The sequence below is a fragment of the Gymnoscopelus microlampas genome, assembly GCF_963454915.1.
Source record: "Gymnoscopelus microlampas genome assembly, chromosome: 6".
Lineage (NCBI taxonomy): Eukaryota > Metazoa > Chordata > Actinopteri > Myctophiformes > Myctophidae > Gymnoscopelus > Gymnoscopelus microlampas.
In genome coordinates, this window is record NC_139943.1 from 45,096,155 (window position 1) to 45,113,654 (window position 17,500).

The following is a 17,500-nucleotide window of genomic DNA, read 5'->3' on the forward strand; positions in this document are numbered from 1 at the left end:
TGGGTGCCTGTTTTAGCAGAAAATGCACTTAAGACTTCTGGTGATTAGAAGTTTCGTTCCCTACCTACAGTATGTTGAATGCACTTATTGTAAGCCGCTTTGGATAAAAGCGTCTGCTAAATGACTGTAATGTAATGTAATGTAATGTAAATTAACACTAAAGGTCCTTACACACCGGGCGACACCGGCGAAAATAGCGAATATACGCAAAATTCGGACTCGTTCCGAATAATTAAAAGACGCTTTTTCGCTTCGCTTTTTCGCTTTTTCGCTCCATGTACGGAGCCATTGACTTTATAAGGTTTTAAAAAAAAACGCATTATTCGCACGAAAAAATCGCCCCGGTGTGTAACAACCTTAACCATGATACTAACATAATACGGACCATGATACTGACATGATACTGACATTACTGGCCCAAAAAAGATTGAGAAACACTTCTACAGAGCTACAACTTCAAAGTGAATTCATAATAATAGCGACCAGACGCTGACATCATGAACATGCCTCAATATCGTCATGTTTTCTCTATTCTCGTATTAGCCAGATAATTAGATACATATCTAACGTCTGTGGCACAGCTATTGAAAAATGGCCAAAGACCACCCCCTAAGACAGGAAAGAAAAGTGTGACAGAATTGACCAAACACAGACATCCTTAGGCAAACCACCGACCAACCACGGAATTTGCGTTACTTTCTTTTGTCCCCCCCCCCCCCCCCCCCCACTTGAAAATAACGTTGGGAAAGGTTCTTATTAACTTACATAGAGCTGAGAGCTGTTCAATAAACAATTAGCGCAGTGGTTTTCAACCAGTGGTTGAGGGGGTTCCAGGTGGTCCCCAGCTAAATGATGGAGAGTTGGTAACCAAACAAACTTTTACACTTACGGGTCCATTTGGTTTCATTTTACGCTCTCAAGAGTTAAATTGTTGTTAAACATCTACATTACTTAATTTACAAGAAGTCTACGCAATTAGAGAATGTAGAGGAAATATTCAAAGTTTTGGGTCTGAGAGGCTAAATCTCATCAAATGGTGGTCCGTGGCTCAAATGCTGAATAAATAATGAAAAGGGTGGAATACCACTGAATTAGCGGTATTACCTCACAAACTCCCTCATTCTTCTTGCCCCCTGCACAGATCTTGGTGTTGGTGATGTCGATGCTTCCTCGGTGCAGCTCTCTACACCTTTCGTTGCTGACAATGGGCAGGTCAACCACCTTCAATACATCGTCATGACCCGTACCTGAACGACATTATCAGCAGACAATTACTATTGCTCCACCTGAACGGTTCTTTTCAACCAACTAACACGTGCACATGCACGCACATGCACACATATGCACGCACACGCACACATATGCACGCACACACACACACACACACACACACACACACACACACTCATCTAATTCTACCACTTTCTGATCTTGTATCTGGTCTATGCATTGAAGCTTATTCAATGGTTTAAGTTGCCCTGGAGAAGAAAGTCGGTGGAGACAGAGGAGAAAAACATGCATCAAGGAATTCTACAATGATAACTACATGAATGTGCATGGATACACATGGTGGACGTAAAAGCAGATCTGTACATAATACATACATACATACATACATACATACATACATACATACCGGTACATATGTATATACCCTATGTACGTGTATATCAAAACCTCTTATCTCCATATTCTAACATTTGTGTTTTGTTTGTAATTTAACGCCCTACTTGATCATACTACATCGACACACACAAGAATACAAAGCAGCAGATCCACAAGCTCGAAACGCGACGCGAAGCGACGCGTTTCGAGCTTGTGGATCTGCTGCTTTTGTTATTTTTTCATTTGAATCCTGAATAGGATAGTAACAGTTTTGGACATACGAGGTTTCCACCCGACAGAGACGATATGTACAGTAGCTGTAGGTACATGAAATAGCCGTACCTTTAGTCTCGCCCCATCCGTACATTTTACATATCGTTCCTTCCGGGATTGAGCAGCCAGCCACGGGCAACTGAATCGTGTGAACATTGTCTGCTGGGAGGGCCGGGCTGGGAAGACAAGACATGAAAAGAACAAAGACAATATGAAATATGTCTTTTTTCCCCCTTTGTTCTTTGAATGAAAAAGAAAAACAAACAAACAAGAAAAAACACAAAATGTAAAACAAATTTTGGGTTTTATTTTTCCCAGGCGGCACTCACTTTGACAGCCTTATGAGGGCCAGGTTGGAGCCCTCGGGGCCACATATCACATGAGCGATGCTCACTTCCTGCCTGTTGGACCAATCGGGCGCTCCCTCTTGGATGTCGGAGGCTCCCAGCCAGACGCGGTACTCGCTCAGATCGGGAACGCTGCGTCACAGTGCAAAAGCGGTGCAACTTTTATTAACCCCCGTGGAGTAATTAGCTCAAGAGATTGATAAGTTACCATAAAGAGGGAGACGCCGGAACAGACACACACGCGCACACGCACACACACACACACACACACACACACACGTTGTAATTTACTAAACGACTAGCAGTGGTGGATAAAGTATTCACATGTTTTACTTAAGTAAAAGTATCAATACTGCAATGTAGAAGTACTCTGTTACAAGTGAAAGTCTGGAATTCAAAATGTAAAAGTACAATATTTGCCTCTGAGATGTAGAAGTAAAAGTATAGACAATTGGAAATACTCCAGTACAGTTTAAGTACCTCAAAATTGTACTTAAGTACAGTACTTAGTTACTTTACACCACTGACGACTAGTCTGAAATTAAAATGAAGCAGATGTACAAGCTCACAACACATCGCGCTACAACACGCTGTGAGCTTGCTGATCTACGAGTATAGATTAGAGGTATAAACCACGCTTACAAATCTAATTCAGCTGTTGATTAACCTAAATGAGTTAATTCAGACAACAATTAGAAAATCAATGTCTTGTTGTGTTTACGTTGGGGAAGAGAGTATTTTCCCGATAAATGTACCCGCAAGGCAGCCGACGCATTACAATGCTGAAAACGGCATGGGTACTTAAAGTAACATGGGGAGATAATTACTTTGAGCAACGCATGCCCCTCTGGCAGTGGTGTAACTAAGTACATGTACTCAAGTACTGTACTTAAGTACAATTTTGAGGTATTTCCAATTTTCAGTACTTTTACTACTACTCCACTACATCTTACATATACGTACAACATACACACACGGACACAGATATATTCCGTACATTTATAGATAGATAAATAATATTCTAAACGACTAGTATGCAGTAAATGTTTAGTAGGGGCACCCCTGTTTAATATACTGTAAAAGCTGCGCACATCCCTGATAAGGTTGTTACGTTGTAATATTACCAGCTTCAGGGGAAGAATGAAGAAGACATAGCCAAGGACACATGAAAAGAAGAGTGTGTGAGAGACAAAGGCTTTGTTCAGACTGCAGGCAAGAAGATTTGTTTCTCAAATCTGATCTTTAGAACTGACCGTCCACTCCATTATTTGCAAGTGATCAGAATGGATTTCTGCACCATCATCGTCCACCTGTCTGCATTGGTAGCTGTGCTTAGGGCTGTCACCATTACACATTTAAGTTGACCATTAATTGTCACTCAAATTGCAATTAACGATTTAATTGTGTGTTTGGCGTTGAACATTGGATCATATGAATACCATTTTTATTTCTGTTTACCTTTTACGATTCGTAATCAAAAATTGCACAGGGCAGATATGACAAATAACTCAAACATACAAGGAAATATATATTTATTAATTTTATACATGTAAAAATAGCAGAAATAGCAGATCTACAAGCTTACAACGCGTCACTTTGTGACGCGTTGTAAGCTTGTAGATCTGCTATTTCTCCTTTTTTCTTATATTTGAAAATGTGTGAACATTTTTCAACATGGAAACGATTATGACGATTATGCAAAGATAATCGCAATTATCTCAAATAATTGCGATTAGACCATTATGTAATAATTGTGACAGGCCTAGCTGTGGTAACGATGTGATGACAGGCATATGACAGTGTCGCTCGCTAAACATAGCAGATCTCCAAGGTCACAACAGGTCGCAATGCGACACAATCTGAACTTGTAAATCGGCCATTTTTGGGCAAGTGAAAACGTTGTATGCCAAAGTATAACTCAATGCTTTAGGGTTCAAATATCCAGACTGAGACAGATCTTTAGAAATCGGATTATAATCGCATTTCAAACCATGGGAATGGGGTTCAAATCTTATTAGCAAAAATCAGTTTCCATGTGTTTTTTTTTTGCTGCTTGATAAGACTGGATCATTTGAACCCAGTGGCGTATACACTGTAGAGGCAGGGCAGGCGGTCGCCTGCCCAACTAAGATCTCGCCTCCCCTAAAAAAACAAATAACCCGAAAAGGTCCTTTTTAATGACCTCAAAGTCACGCATCCAACAAGCTTTGAACTGAGCAGATTGGACCTTCCGTTCCAGAGATAATGGCCAAAACATCTTGAAAACAGCAATTTTCGCCGGTTTTCGATCGCTGATTTTCAATTGAGTTGAAATGTCTTTTTTGGGGGAAATAGAGGGGCGGGGTGGGGGGCAAAAATCTCGCCTGCCCTAAATGTAAATCCTTGGGACGCCACTGTTTGAAACAATCTGATTCCAATCTGGATAGGCCTTATTTGGGCTGCCAGTCTGAACATGAGCCAGAAAGAAATGGGAGAGATTTTTTACCATGAAGAGAAACACTGGCGGTCGGTGAGGACCCACTTCTCTCGTATGAGCGAGCCGCCGCACCAGTGCATTGACCTGAACGAACACAACACATTATTCATCGATTTAACCCATTAAGACCTGGAACGAATCTGTGTCACTTTTTGATTTGAGCTAAAAAAAAAGCATTATTTTACACTTTGGCTATTCAAAAATAGCAGATATACAAGCTCATAGCGCGGCACCGAGTGCCACGCTATGAGCTTGTAGATCTGTTATTTTTGAGAAATCGTGAAAAAGTGTGCACATCTTGGAATATATATTGTTTTAAAGCAAACATACGTTTTTTCAAAAAACTGTTGGGATTTAGAAGACATTCGTAGAATCGGCTTCAGGTCTTAATGGGTTAAGTGGCTTATACCACTGTGGAATACAAGCATCTGGACAATGCATCTCTAAAGAGAGGCTAACAAAAATTAATGGGTGTATATACTGTAGATATCGCAGCAGTGCAGTTTTTTTCCACCGCACGCCTTGTTTGTGGTGAATTACTGCTGCACTATTGCTCTTGTTATTGGAGCGGAACTGGTTGGTAATTAATTTCAAAGGAAAAACAGCAGATTAATTGACAGGTTTTATATTGAGATGAACTGACTTACTGTAGTTCAGCAAAACACAGAACAGAAATGATGATCAAAATCTCATCTGTGGGTCATTATTTACTCTTTTATCGTGTGTTTATATGTTCTATGAGCGAAGAGCAAAGCTAAAGCATTGCTTCCTTTAGTAGTGTTAGATTGAGGTGAGTCATTATTAACCCTTTAAGACCTGGAACACATCTGTGTCACATTAGATTTCTTTGGGCTATTCAAAAATAGCAGATCTTGAGACTTTTTTTTTAAACTGATTTTTTTTAAATAATCGCCTCAGGTGTTAATGGGTTAATTGTAGTCAGGTAAACTTATTGCTGTGATTTTATAACGCTTTGACAATGAAAGCGAACTGAAATTATATTTGTTATGCCGCCTCCTGTATTTGCATTCTGTATGTACATTCACGTATTTGCTCTGATATGAGTATTGATATTCATTGTGGTATCTTTCTCTCTCTCTCTCTCTCTACAGTACTCTGTCTGCCTCTACCTCTCTCTCTCTCTAGAAAAAGAAAAGTGTTGATGCTGCTTTTTGAGAGTCAGTGTTTTGCTTCTTTCAATTTGGACTTGATCTTTCTTGGCCAATAATGTCAATATCTGTGCTAGTGTTGCTTTTAAAGCTGTTAAACACAGTTCAACACAAAGCGCAACGGGGTGATAATATATTGTCGTGTGAAAAGGGCCATTCACACCAAGAATGATAATAACTAAAAGGATAATGATGTGAGCATCCACCACGGATTAACATAATGTAACAGGGATGTGTGAAATGAATTGTTGTATAGAGTACAGAAGTCCTGATGTCACTCGTTCATCCCCTGGTTCATAAAGTAATTTCTCTATGGAGAATAACATTGGGTCATCTTAGAATCGTCTCATATAAGAATTGTGGTCCAAAAATAAACAAACTGTCTCGGCGATATTGTGAGGGAGGTGGTTCTGTATCGTTTATGATAGTGAGTCACTCATATTTGAACAGTCTGTTTCTGGTGAAAATTTAACTAATTCATCAGAAGTAACATTAGCGTTTTCTCACCGTCAGTTGATGCTTCATAAACCCGCCAGGGTCATTTGTTTATTTTTGGAACACAGTTCTTATTTGACGCGATATTAAACACGTCTATGGGAATTCATAAGGGGGGGGGGGGCGCGATCCAGGTAGGATGTGTAAATTACGTCAGACTTCGGTGCTCTATAGATGGGACATTTGAGTTAGAACGTTTTTTAAAATGTCATATTCATAGTTATCTGTCGCTATCGTTCTTGGTGTGGACAGCCCTTATCCCATTTCCCGATTTATTTTCCAAAAAATAAACAAAATGAATATAGCAAATTAATAATGTTGCTATATACTGTATATTGCAAAAACTACACACAGAGGTGTTCCCGGCTTGAAAGGTATAACAACGTATAGATAGGTGTTCCAGGTGTGTCTCCTTACCCTCTCTGTATGCTGACCATCCAGCTACCACCTGAGATGCTGACTGGACCGCCTCCCACTATCCTGGTCCTCTTATGGACAAAACATGCCACCGGAGACAGTTCACCTGGAAGACACACACACACACATGCACGCACGCAGAAACAAGCATGAGCAAATAAACCCAGTCAAAATATATCAACCCATCTCAATAGATTCTACTTTCTTTTAAACATTTCTCACAGATTTGTTTTTGACATATTGATTCTTGGACAAAAAAAAACGAGCTTGTTTGAGCTCCAACACTTTTATGTTACTTGCCCAGCGGCGTATCAAATAAAGAACGGCAACTGTCTGCTGACCCATGCAAAGGCTCACAAATACACAGACAGACTGATGGGGGTGGTGCACACACTCACCCTGTGGAATCATGTTCTGTGAAGCTTCACCTGCAGAGAGAGAGAGAGGAGGAGAAGACAAATAATGGGCCAATGAGCATCAACTCAGATAAGATTAAAAAAAGTCACTGACAGCTGTTCAGCTACGCTGATGCACCGCAGCACCAAATGCATGCAAAGACAGACTAAAATGTAGACAGAGACAGACAGACAGACATACACAGAACCCCCCAGCCACACACACACTCATGTTGCCTCTGACCCTTGCCCCATGTGGGAATGGTTAGACGGACCCCCACATCTTCCTGATGAGTTGTGAATCTCCTCTGACACACACTGACCTGATGGTGTAGACAGATCTACACACACAGCCGATAAAGTATGTGTGCATGGCCTATGTGCCAGTGTGCGTGTGCGCGCGAGAGAGTGCATGTATGTGTGTGTGTGTGTGTGTGTGTGTGTGTGTGTGTGTGTGTGTGTGTGTGTGTGTGTGTGTGTGTGTGTGTGTGTGTGTGTGCACGCGCGAGAGAGTGCATGAATGTGTGTATGTGCGTGTGTGTGTGCGCGTGTGTGTGTGTGTGTGTGTGTGTGTGTGTGTGTGTGTGTGTGTGTGTGTGTGTGTGTGTGTGTGTGTGTGTGCGCGTGCACGCGTGTGCATGTCTTTCACAAAGATAGCGCGCAGACATACAAACACACACTTTTGGATTCAGACACAGTCAATCCTTTGCTCAAGTGTGTGTGTGTGCGTGTGTGTGTGCGTGTGCGTGCATGCGTGTGCGTGTGCGTGTGTGTGTGTGTGTGTGTGTGTGCGTGTGTGTGAGTCAACTCACATGGCTTAACGTTACAGTAGTCCCAGGGTATGGCAGAGTTGTTGGTGTAACACCAGGGCCCGTGTTTGTCTTTATCAGGGTTTCTGCAGTAGTTCCCCTGGCCCTCCAGGTCAGCCATCAGCATGCCCCGTTCTCCACTGGACACACACACACACACACACACACACACACACACACACACACACACACACACACACACACACACACACACACACACACACACACACACACACACACACACACACACACACACACACACACACACACGCACCCACACATAAACGTACACAACCACACAGACAACGATTTGCAGTCAGACTCGAGACAATACCCGAGTCAACACAAGACCATAATCATATTTTAGCCGACCATACCAATTACTAGATATAACCACCGTTCAACCAATGCCCCGGGAGCACACAGGGAACAAAAGGGAGCTCGTCGTGCAACACATACACAATTGCTTTAGTGGAGGAAAATTGAAGAGGATTTAGTGCCGATTTAGCGCCATTAGTATTACTAAAGTTAAACCAACACAGACGGCTATGATATGTGCTCCAGGAGAGCATACAGCTGTGTCTTCTCTCTCCCCCTGGGCTGGGGGTGGGGGTGGTAATTCCTCTACAGGGGGAATTACTCACTGACCTACACACACACACACACACACACACACACACACACACACACACGCACACACGCACACACGCACACACACGCACACACGCGCACACACACACACGCACACACACGTACACACACGTACACAGTACACACACACATTTAATGCATTCACATGCAGATGTATCCCACACATGGGGAGGAGAGGGGTTTTTCTCATAAGAATTTTGGAAAAACCACAAACTGCACTCGTCGCCAGACAGGATTCCTGGGGCGATAACATGGGGAAGGAATTCTGAAGGAAGGATGAGAGAGAGAGAGAGAGAGAGAGAGAGAGAGAGAGAGGGAGAGGGAGAGGGAGAGAGAGAGAGAGAGAGAGAGAGAGAGAATGCTGGACGTGGAACGTGACTGGTTGCGCTGTCTGTTGTGTCTCTAGCAAGCTACCATAAACAACCCCTCCTGTGGCTCCTTTGCCCTGATCTCCCGACCCCTGGGCGGGAGCCAGGCGGCGGAGCTGATTGGCTTTGAAGTGTTCAAGAGGAGGGAGGCGGGGCGACGGGACGGGACGGGGGGACGAGGTCAGAGGTGAGGTGTGAAGTGTATGTTCTCCTGGCCGAGTTATCACTGGGCGTCATTCCTGCCGAGTTAGGTCATCCTCGAGAGAGAGAGAGAAAACGCTCGGCCCGGGCCATTAGGGGAGGCTTGGAGGAGAGAGGCTGAGGAGTCACGGCACCCGCAGGACTTTCTCTCTCTCTCTCCTCTGAGAAACACCAGGGCCCTGCCTAACCTCCGCTAGCAACAATATAACTTAACTAGAGGTCAATTACGGGTTGGCCTGCCTATACGCCCGGACTGCAGCGCCTCACCTCTCAGGTTCAAACACATGGTTCTGGGGATGGAACATGCACACCTGCACACTCCTGCTTAGTATATTGGCAAGAGTGTCCTGCAAGAGAGTTGGACACGTTTTCGTTGCACTAAAGCCTGAGTTATACTATAGTTGTGCAAAAATAGCTGATCTAGATCTAGATCGGTGCACATTTGGTGATTTGGTGCAACACCGGCACACAGCTATGTATACAGTAAATCAGGCATTATACCCGCAATATGTTTTAAAGAAAAAAATATCATTTATAGCCATGGGTAAAATGCTGCGATGTATGCATGATTAGATCATGAGCATGAATATGTCCTGGATATTTATGTCGGGGAAATATGTGCAGGGCAGTGAATGTACAATTTTACATGGTACACACTAATGTATGTATGCTATGAATATGGATATGCATAGTTTCACACTGCACAGAATATGAACATACACTGCACAAAATGCATGAATATATGCATGTATAATATTACTGGTTTAGTGTACTATGTGTAATATTTTTTGTATGGTAATGAAATGAAAAAAATGAAAGAAATGAAAATAATAAGTGAGTGTGCATGGTACAGTATCTTCTTGACATTGTCTGGGCATTATTTATTCATTTTTTTCATGTATCTATTTATTTGTTTCCTGGATTCCTTGGATCGTTCCATAACATTCCGGTGGGGTTTGGCCCGCGTATTCATTTAGGAGTCCAGTAGCACAAGCCTACCTGTTGCTGTGGTCTCTCCAAGGTGTGCAGGGCAGGTTCGATCGCGTCCTAGCTTGCTTTCCTCTGTAATTCTCTCCAAAGCCCTCGTAGCATTCTGGTGCAAACAACAAAAAACACAGTCACTGTACGCACATCCCTGCAGAGAAACACATAACAGTTACAAACATCATGCTGTATAGATGGATATAATAGTCGTTACTCAACATCAACCCAGCCTCCATAAACAGGCAACACCACAACAATACGTCTTTGTGGACTACACAGTATTTGTTTTACTGTAAAAACCAAAGTGCATAATAGGCAACGAAAACTAAAGAAATTCCTAGAGCCCAAACCGCCGTGGCTTGTCATTAGCTCTAGCATGCTTCGCTGGGAGCCCGTGCGAGCCCACAGCGATGCCTAAGAACAACACTCCGCCATAAATACGGGGTCTCCAAAATGTACCCGTCACTCTGCTTCTCATCTGCCTGTGGGAAACGTGCTCAAACCCTCGGGAGCGGACCACAACACAACCTCACGAGCAAAGAGCTCGCAATCCCACGACGACACAGCCCACACAGGCTCAGATAAATGTCGCAGCATAGGACCCCCTGGAGAGATTTTCATGTATGTTCAGCCATGTGGATGCAATGCAAAGTCTCTTTCACTTCCATGTCTCTCCCTGCCACCGGGAAGATATATCCACCCGGGCGCTACAATGACTCGGCCCGTCCTCATGTCCTCACTTTCGTCCCGAGTCCAACAGTTGGACCTGTGGTCGTGAGCTGGCTGTCAGAGTTGGTTTGTGTGATGGTGGGGGGGGGTCAGTTCTTCCCACAGTCCTATACAGGGCTGCGGGTTCCCCGTAGGGAAGGAGAGGAAACATCATCCCGGACCAATATGATCGGCGACTCCATTAACGGTTTGTCAGATCTCACTGCAGGGACTGATGTGAACCGCAGGGTACGTGAGGACTGACAATTCCCATTTCGGATATACAGTATAGAGAACAGTAGATGACCCCTACATTTAAATCCATCATCGGTACTGTAGTGTAGGGCCCAGTCAATTCTTTCTGGAGTGTTTTTTTTCTTCAGTGGGGCCAGATTTCTCTCTGTTTCATCCCAAAACGGTACTTTAAAAGCAACCAACTTGTTCACAGGCAATACATATAATTTTGGACAGCTGAAAAGAGAATAAATCTGGAACAATTCCTCTTGGGGACTAAAGAGCAGATTGGCAAGCAGGCAGTTGTAGAGGAGAGACTATGCAGCAGAGATTTACAATGACTACATCACCTCTCCCACGCTCTAATACGAGCAGTAGAATCAGAATGAGAAGATGAAATGAATGCACTATCTTGTTGTTGTTCAGAACAGGTCCCATCAGCATTTTGCTGAATGTACCTGTATAAGTAAGTGACACTTTGGCTACTGAAAAATAGCAGATATACAAGCTCATAGCGCGGCACCGAGTGCCACGCTATGAGCTTGTAGATCTGCTATTTTTGAAAAATCGTGAAAATGTGTGCAAATCTTTGAAAATAAATATTTTTAAAGCGAACATTTGTAACTCAAATCTTTGCTTCTGGGGGTCCCTCGAACTAGACATTTTGAGATGGGGGTCGGCGGCCAAATACATATCATTTTGGGGGTCCTTGACATGAAAAAGTTTGAGAACCACTGATATAGAAACATATGTTTTTTTCAGAAAACTGTTGGGATTTAGTAGACATTTGTAGAATCGGCTTCAGGTCTTAATGGGTTAAGATGAGATTATTTCAAAACCACTCTGAACCACATGCCAGGGTGAAGTAAAGGTGTTTCTTGATTCTTCTTGATTCTTGGAACTTAGGGATGTCATGTGGTCTTGTCTATGGAATTAAGGGAACATCTTATTCAAATGAGTGCATCCGTTCTCTCACCATCGTCAGCCTGCGTGCTCTGGACGCCACACTGAGGGATGTTGGTGCAGAACATCATGCGAACTCGGGGGTCAGTGGTGAAGCACCATGGGTAATCCTCTCCATCTGGGTTCCGACAATAGTTCTCTTTCAGGTCTCTGGAACACATAGACATACTGTAGTCATACTGTGGCCTCTGTGCGTGCATGTGTGTTTCCACAATGACCGAAATAGAAGGAAAATCCTGGAATCCTGGAATTTGAGGGCATTATTGCTGGAAAATGCTAATCAAGGGGCAATTCTTTTAGTGGCTGTGTTTAAGGCTGTGTTAAGGTTGAGGTTGGGGATATACTGTAGTCTGGCATTAAATGCTAGTATGCTACGCTTAAAGGTAGGGTAAGTAAGATTCCTTTGTTAAGATAAGGGTTAAATAACTATATATTCTACTATAACTATAGTAATCATTGCTATAGAGTGTTTGTTCAGTAACAGAGGTCTCTATGTCTCTACAGCTCTTCAATTAACAGAAAATCCAATGTCTCAATCAGGAGAGAGAATTCATACAGGATACAGGAGAAACAAGTGGAAGTGATGACACAAATAAATGAGCACACACAATTGGAACTGGAACAATATAAATCTGAAGCTGATCTCTCCTGATTGGTTTAAAATGTACAACCCAACCCTGAACATGCATTTTCTGTTTATTATTAAGAGATGGGGGACCCCTGCTATTGAACAAACACTCTATAGCAGTGGTTTTCAACCAGTGGTCCTTGGGGGTGGGGGGGTACCAGGGGGTCCCCAGCTAAAGCAGTTAACATAGCGTCACAATCATTTTAACCACTTTTCTTTGGCTATTCAAAAACAACAGATCTACAAATTCATAGCGCGACACAGAGTGCCGCGCTATGAGCTTGTAGATCTACTATTTTTGAAAAAAATAAAAATAAAATGTGTGCAATATATATATTTTTTAAAGCGAATATTTGAACTCAAATCTTTACTTCTGGGGGTCCCTGGCACAAACCATTTTCAGATGGGGGTCCGCGGCCAAATTTATTTCAATTTAGGAGACCTTGGCATGAAAAAGGTTGAAAACCACTGCTCTATAGCAATGAATACTATCAGAATATAGTGCTTTAACCTCTTAACAAAACATTTTTTGTTTTGACCAAAAATATCACTTACCCTACCTGTAAGGTTAGAAGTACAATAACATGTGTGTGTGCGTGACTCACGCACACACACACGTCTGGGGGGCCAACCACGCAGCGTGAGTGCATGCTTATGTGCGTGCGTGCGTGCGTGTGTGCGTGCGTGCGTGCGTGTGCGTGCGTGTGTGACTTACTTGCAGTGGTAGTTCTTGGATGTGAAGGTGTGGTTGTGGGGATACTGGGAGTCCCAGCGCTGGCAGGTGAGTCCAGTGGGTGTCACATCAACAGTCCCCCGGTAGCCCTCTCCTCTCCCATGGAAGCACTCGGTCGTCTCTATCACATTGCTTTTAACAGGTGTGTCTGTTGGTGAAAGAGAGACATGATGGGACATTAGCCAAAACGACAACTTACATTTCATTTTAAGATCAGATTTTTTCAAAACCACTCTGAACCAGTGTTGATTTCGTCGACTAAAACTATGACGAAAAATGTTCGTCGACTACCTTTTTTCACTGACGAAAATGAAATAAAAACGAAATAAAACGAAGCTACGATGACTAAAACTAAGACTAAATATATTGACAATTCCGTCAACAAAAAAAACTAGACTAAAATGACTAGTGGAGAAGAGATCATTTTATGTTTGGTTGCACTCGGGGTGTTGCGCTCTGAAAACAGCAGATCTACAAGCTCACAAAGCGTCGCGCTGCGACGCTTTGTGAGCTTGTAGATCGGCTATTTTCAGCATGCAACCAACTGTAAAATCAGCCATTACGACGCCATCAAGGCACCGCCAAAATACAGTTTAGTCGACTAAATCAACTGTAGATTTAGTCAACTAAAATCTTATGATATTTAGTCAACTAAAACTAGACAAAAACTAAAACATTTCAGATGACTAAAATATGACTAAAACTTAATTACATTTTATTCAAAAGACTATGACTAAAACTGAATGAAATCTTACACTGCTCTGAACCACATGCCAGAGTGAAGTAAAGGTCCTATTATGAATATGAAGGTTCCTTTGGTACAGTCTGATGATGACTTTGGGCCAAAGGGCCGCCTTGCTAATAATATAACAGCTCCCTCTAGGGGCTCAGAAGCCCTATAACCGGATTCTACCACAGCCATGCCTGCAAACAAACCCCAGTCAGAAAATCCAGATCCGCTTTACTTCTATAATCTCTGCATGTCAGACTCTCTGGTCTGAGCTGCTGCTTGCTCTCCAAAGCAACATGTGAGAGTTCATTGACCACGAGTTCATGAATGTTACGCATGGCCTGTACACATGATAATGTGTGAAGTTCCTCGATGTTTCATGGCCCCTAAACCAGGCACTTCTTTTTTTCTTCTTCTCCGGTCTGTACGCCGCATCTAAAAATAGACGTGAGCTGGTTATGACGGTAAACAAAGTGGCAGGCCTTGACAAAGAAACACTTTGTCTCCGCGTCTCCCTCTGCCTTGTTTTGATTAAGACCAACTGGGTCGTAAACTTGGTCCGTTACCAGCAGGCGCCCATATCAGAACAGAGAGAGAGAGGCAGAAAAAGAGTGAAAGAGCGAGAAAGAGAGAGAGGGGGGGTGGGGGGGTCACGAAGATAGAGGAAGCCAGAGACGGGACAACGAGAGACAGAGATGCATTTGACAAAGACAGATGGACACATGGGATACAGGGAGAGAGAGACCGAGAGACAAGAAACGGGAGGGGTGGAGAGTGGTAGGGATTTTGTTTTAGAAGGGGAAGCAGAGGGAAGAGTGAATCACTAGCTCCACATGGAGGAATGCCATCTAGTAAAGTCGGTGCCAGGACCGCTTGATGACTCTAACAGGCAAGGCAGGCCACTAGTACCAGACCCTGCAGAGAGAGAGAGGGGATCCGAGTCCAACAACAACACCGGCATTCTCCCTGTTCCTTCATGTTCCCGGAGAACCGCGGTAGCTGTTTCACCTCAATAACTCTTCTACATCATAGGGTCGACGAGGGCAGCCCTGGCTAGAAAAACGCTACTCTTTTTACGCGAAACAAGCATCAGCAGCACAGATCTATGAACACAGTGGCCCGGCATTGGCCCGGCGGGGAAGCAAAGAAAAAGACGCCGTAGAGACATTCATGCATGCGGTCACATGCATGCACATATACATACAAGCACACAACACGCTCCACTTACACATGGCTTACATGACACACTGTGACTTTCTCTCGTGGGGTGTGAAGAGCGGTGTAAGTGATCTGCTTGTAGCGTGTGTGTGTGTGACCCCGGTGTTGTGTCTGCGTGTCTAGCAGAACGTTTATGCGCAGCGGTAACTGAGCCCCCGGCAGAATGTACACCGCACGTATGGGGCAGCGTAGAACAATAAACACCCATAGCCCATAGTGCAGAGGGAAAATAAACCTTCTGCCTATTAGAGGAGACATAACCAATCCAAGAGGAACGGGTGTGTGTGTGTGTGCGTGTGTGTGTGTGTGCGTGCGTGCGTGCGTGCGTGCGTGCGTGCGTGCGTGCGTGCGTGCGTGCGTGCGTGCGTGCGTGTGTGTGTGCTATACTTCTGAGAAACTCTTTTTCCCACAAGTGTAATAGAATTTTACAATTCGATCATTGTGACGATCATTCCGATTCCTGTTTCTCACAAGAATAATGGTCATTTTTATGGTTAAGAAATATTTGTAGAGTTAAGTTTTAGGGATAGGACTAGGATTGGGTGAATGGTGAATATGGGTGCGGCCACACTGATGTGTCTGTCCATCTACTGTGTGTTTGTTGTACAGGACTGGTGTATCCGACAACCTCTGCCAGATTAATTTTGATGGACACACACAAGTTGAGAGAGTTTTGTAACTGACAGACAACTGCATAGGCTATGTATGCACACGTTCTGTCAAAAGGAATTCAGCAACACGATGAGACGGTAGACGGACAGTCAAATTTCCATCTGCTGAGTGATGGATCACTGTGACTGCACTCTTAACATGATTCTGAAAGCATTTGTATGTGATGTTCCATGCAGGTGTACCAATATCACATACTAATAATCAGGCAAGCACACATTCATATTCACACAGACATGCTGTACATAACCTACAGTAACCTCGGATCCCAGGTTGCTTTCTCAGAGAGAAATCCTGGGGAATGTTGAGGTGGATAGAAGGGGGCTGACTGTATGGGCAGGGACCGTTCCATAGCGTGGGAGTGTGTTCGCCCACACAACAAAAATATAGACATTAAACTACTACTCTCAGAGAAATAAACATGGCGACTGCAGCAAGCAGCGTTCCGCCAACAATATGATATGTGTCGTGTTTGTTTAATATTGTGCAGTGCACAGACCGCAGGCAATATTAAAAAAATACATATCTTCCAATAGGCTCTATGCACAGCAGCCATATTGGGAATGAATTGGGCCCCTTCCTTACTTCCTTCACAGGTGTTACCAATGATACTAATTAAGGCTCTGTTCCATTTAGTGTGGCATAGTGGTTGTCTTATTTTCAAGGACCCCCATAACTCTGAGTGTACAAATGGAACCAAATGGACCCTTAAGGGTCCATTTGGTTCCATTTGTACACTCTCAGAGTTACACACCCACCATAAGGGGCCATTTGGGAACCAAAATGGAGTGTTTCTAGTGAGCCAACATGCACAATATCAGCACCCTGACCAGAATGGAACAGAGCCTTCATTAGTATCATTGGTAACACTTGTGAAGGAAGTAATAAGAGGCCCAATTTCTTTCCAATATGGCTGCTGTGCATAGAGCCTATTTTGCTGATACTGTCGATAATAACTTTGGTTCACAACCGGTCCGTCAATCACAGTTTAGCCACACCCCCCAGGGAGTGACCTGCTCACTCCACCTCCATTCAGAGTGTAGCAGCGAGAATGGAGCGCTGGCCATGTGAGAATATACATAACCAGGCAGGTTGTCTTACTATTCAACAACTAACCCTAACCATAGCCAGTACATGTTATAACGCTAAACCTAAGAGCCTTTCAGGGGATTTCTATCCCACTTTCCCCTATCTTAACTTTGTGAGGACCAAGGATGTGACGTGGCAGAGAGAACACACACACACACACACGCACTTACCGCAGACTTTAATGTTGCAGTACTCCCAGGGTGTGTGTGGGTCGGTGGTGTAGCACCAGGGCCTGGGTCGTCCATCGGGGTTCCTGCAGTAGTTATCATCCAGACCTTTGTCAGGATACCTGCAGGAATACAAAACAAGTTGATCATTGATACTTACACTCTCAGATT

At 43.6% G+C, this 17,500-nt stretch overlaps 1 protein-coding gene across 1 annotated transcript in view; it reads right to left on the minus strand.

Annotated features, from left to right (window-relative positions):
• hgfb (hepatocyte growth factor b) overlaps window positions 1-17,500 on the minus strand; it is a 24,817-nt gene that overhangs the window by 3,144 nt on the left and 4,173 nt on the right. Inside the window, exons 3-13 of the mRNA XM_084059971.1 lie at window positions 17,333-17,451; window positions 13,439-13,604; window positions 12,109-12,245; window positions 10,206-10,299; window positions 7,990-8,126; window positions 7,181-7,210; window positions 6,783-6,888; window positions 4,711-4,785; window positions 2,208-2,357; window positions 1,948-2,054; window positions 1,105-1,247 (exon numbers count right to left, since the gene is read on the minus strand). Of these exons, the coding sequence (XP_083916097.1) occupies window positions 1,105-1,247; window positions 1,948-2,054; window positions 2,208-2,357; window positions 4,711-4,785; window positions 6,783-6,888; window positions 7,181-7,210; window positions 7,990-8,126; window positions 10,206-10,299; window positions 12,109-12,245; window positions 13,439-13,604; window positions 17,333-17,451 (1,264 nt within the window). The remainder of the gene's footprint in view (window positions 1-1,104; window positions 1,248-1,947; window positions 2,055-2,207; window positions 2,358-4,710; window positions 4,786-6,782; window positions 6,889-7,180; window positions 7,211-7,989; window positions 8,127-10,205; window positions 10,300-12,108; window positions 12,246-13,438; window positions 13,605-17,332; window positions 17,452-17,500) is intronic.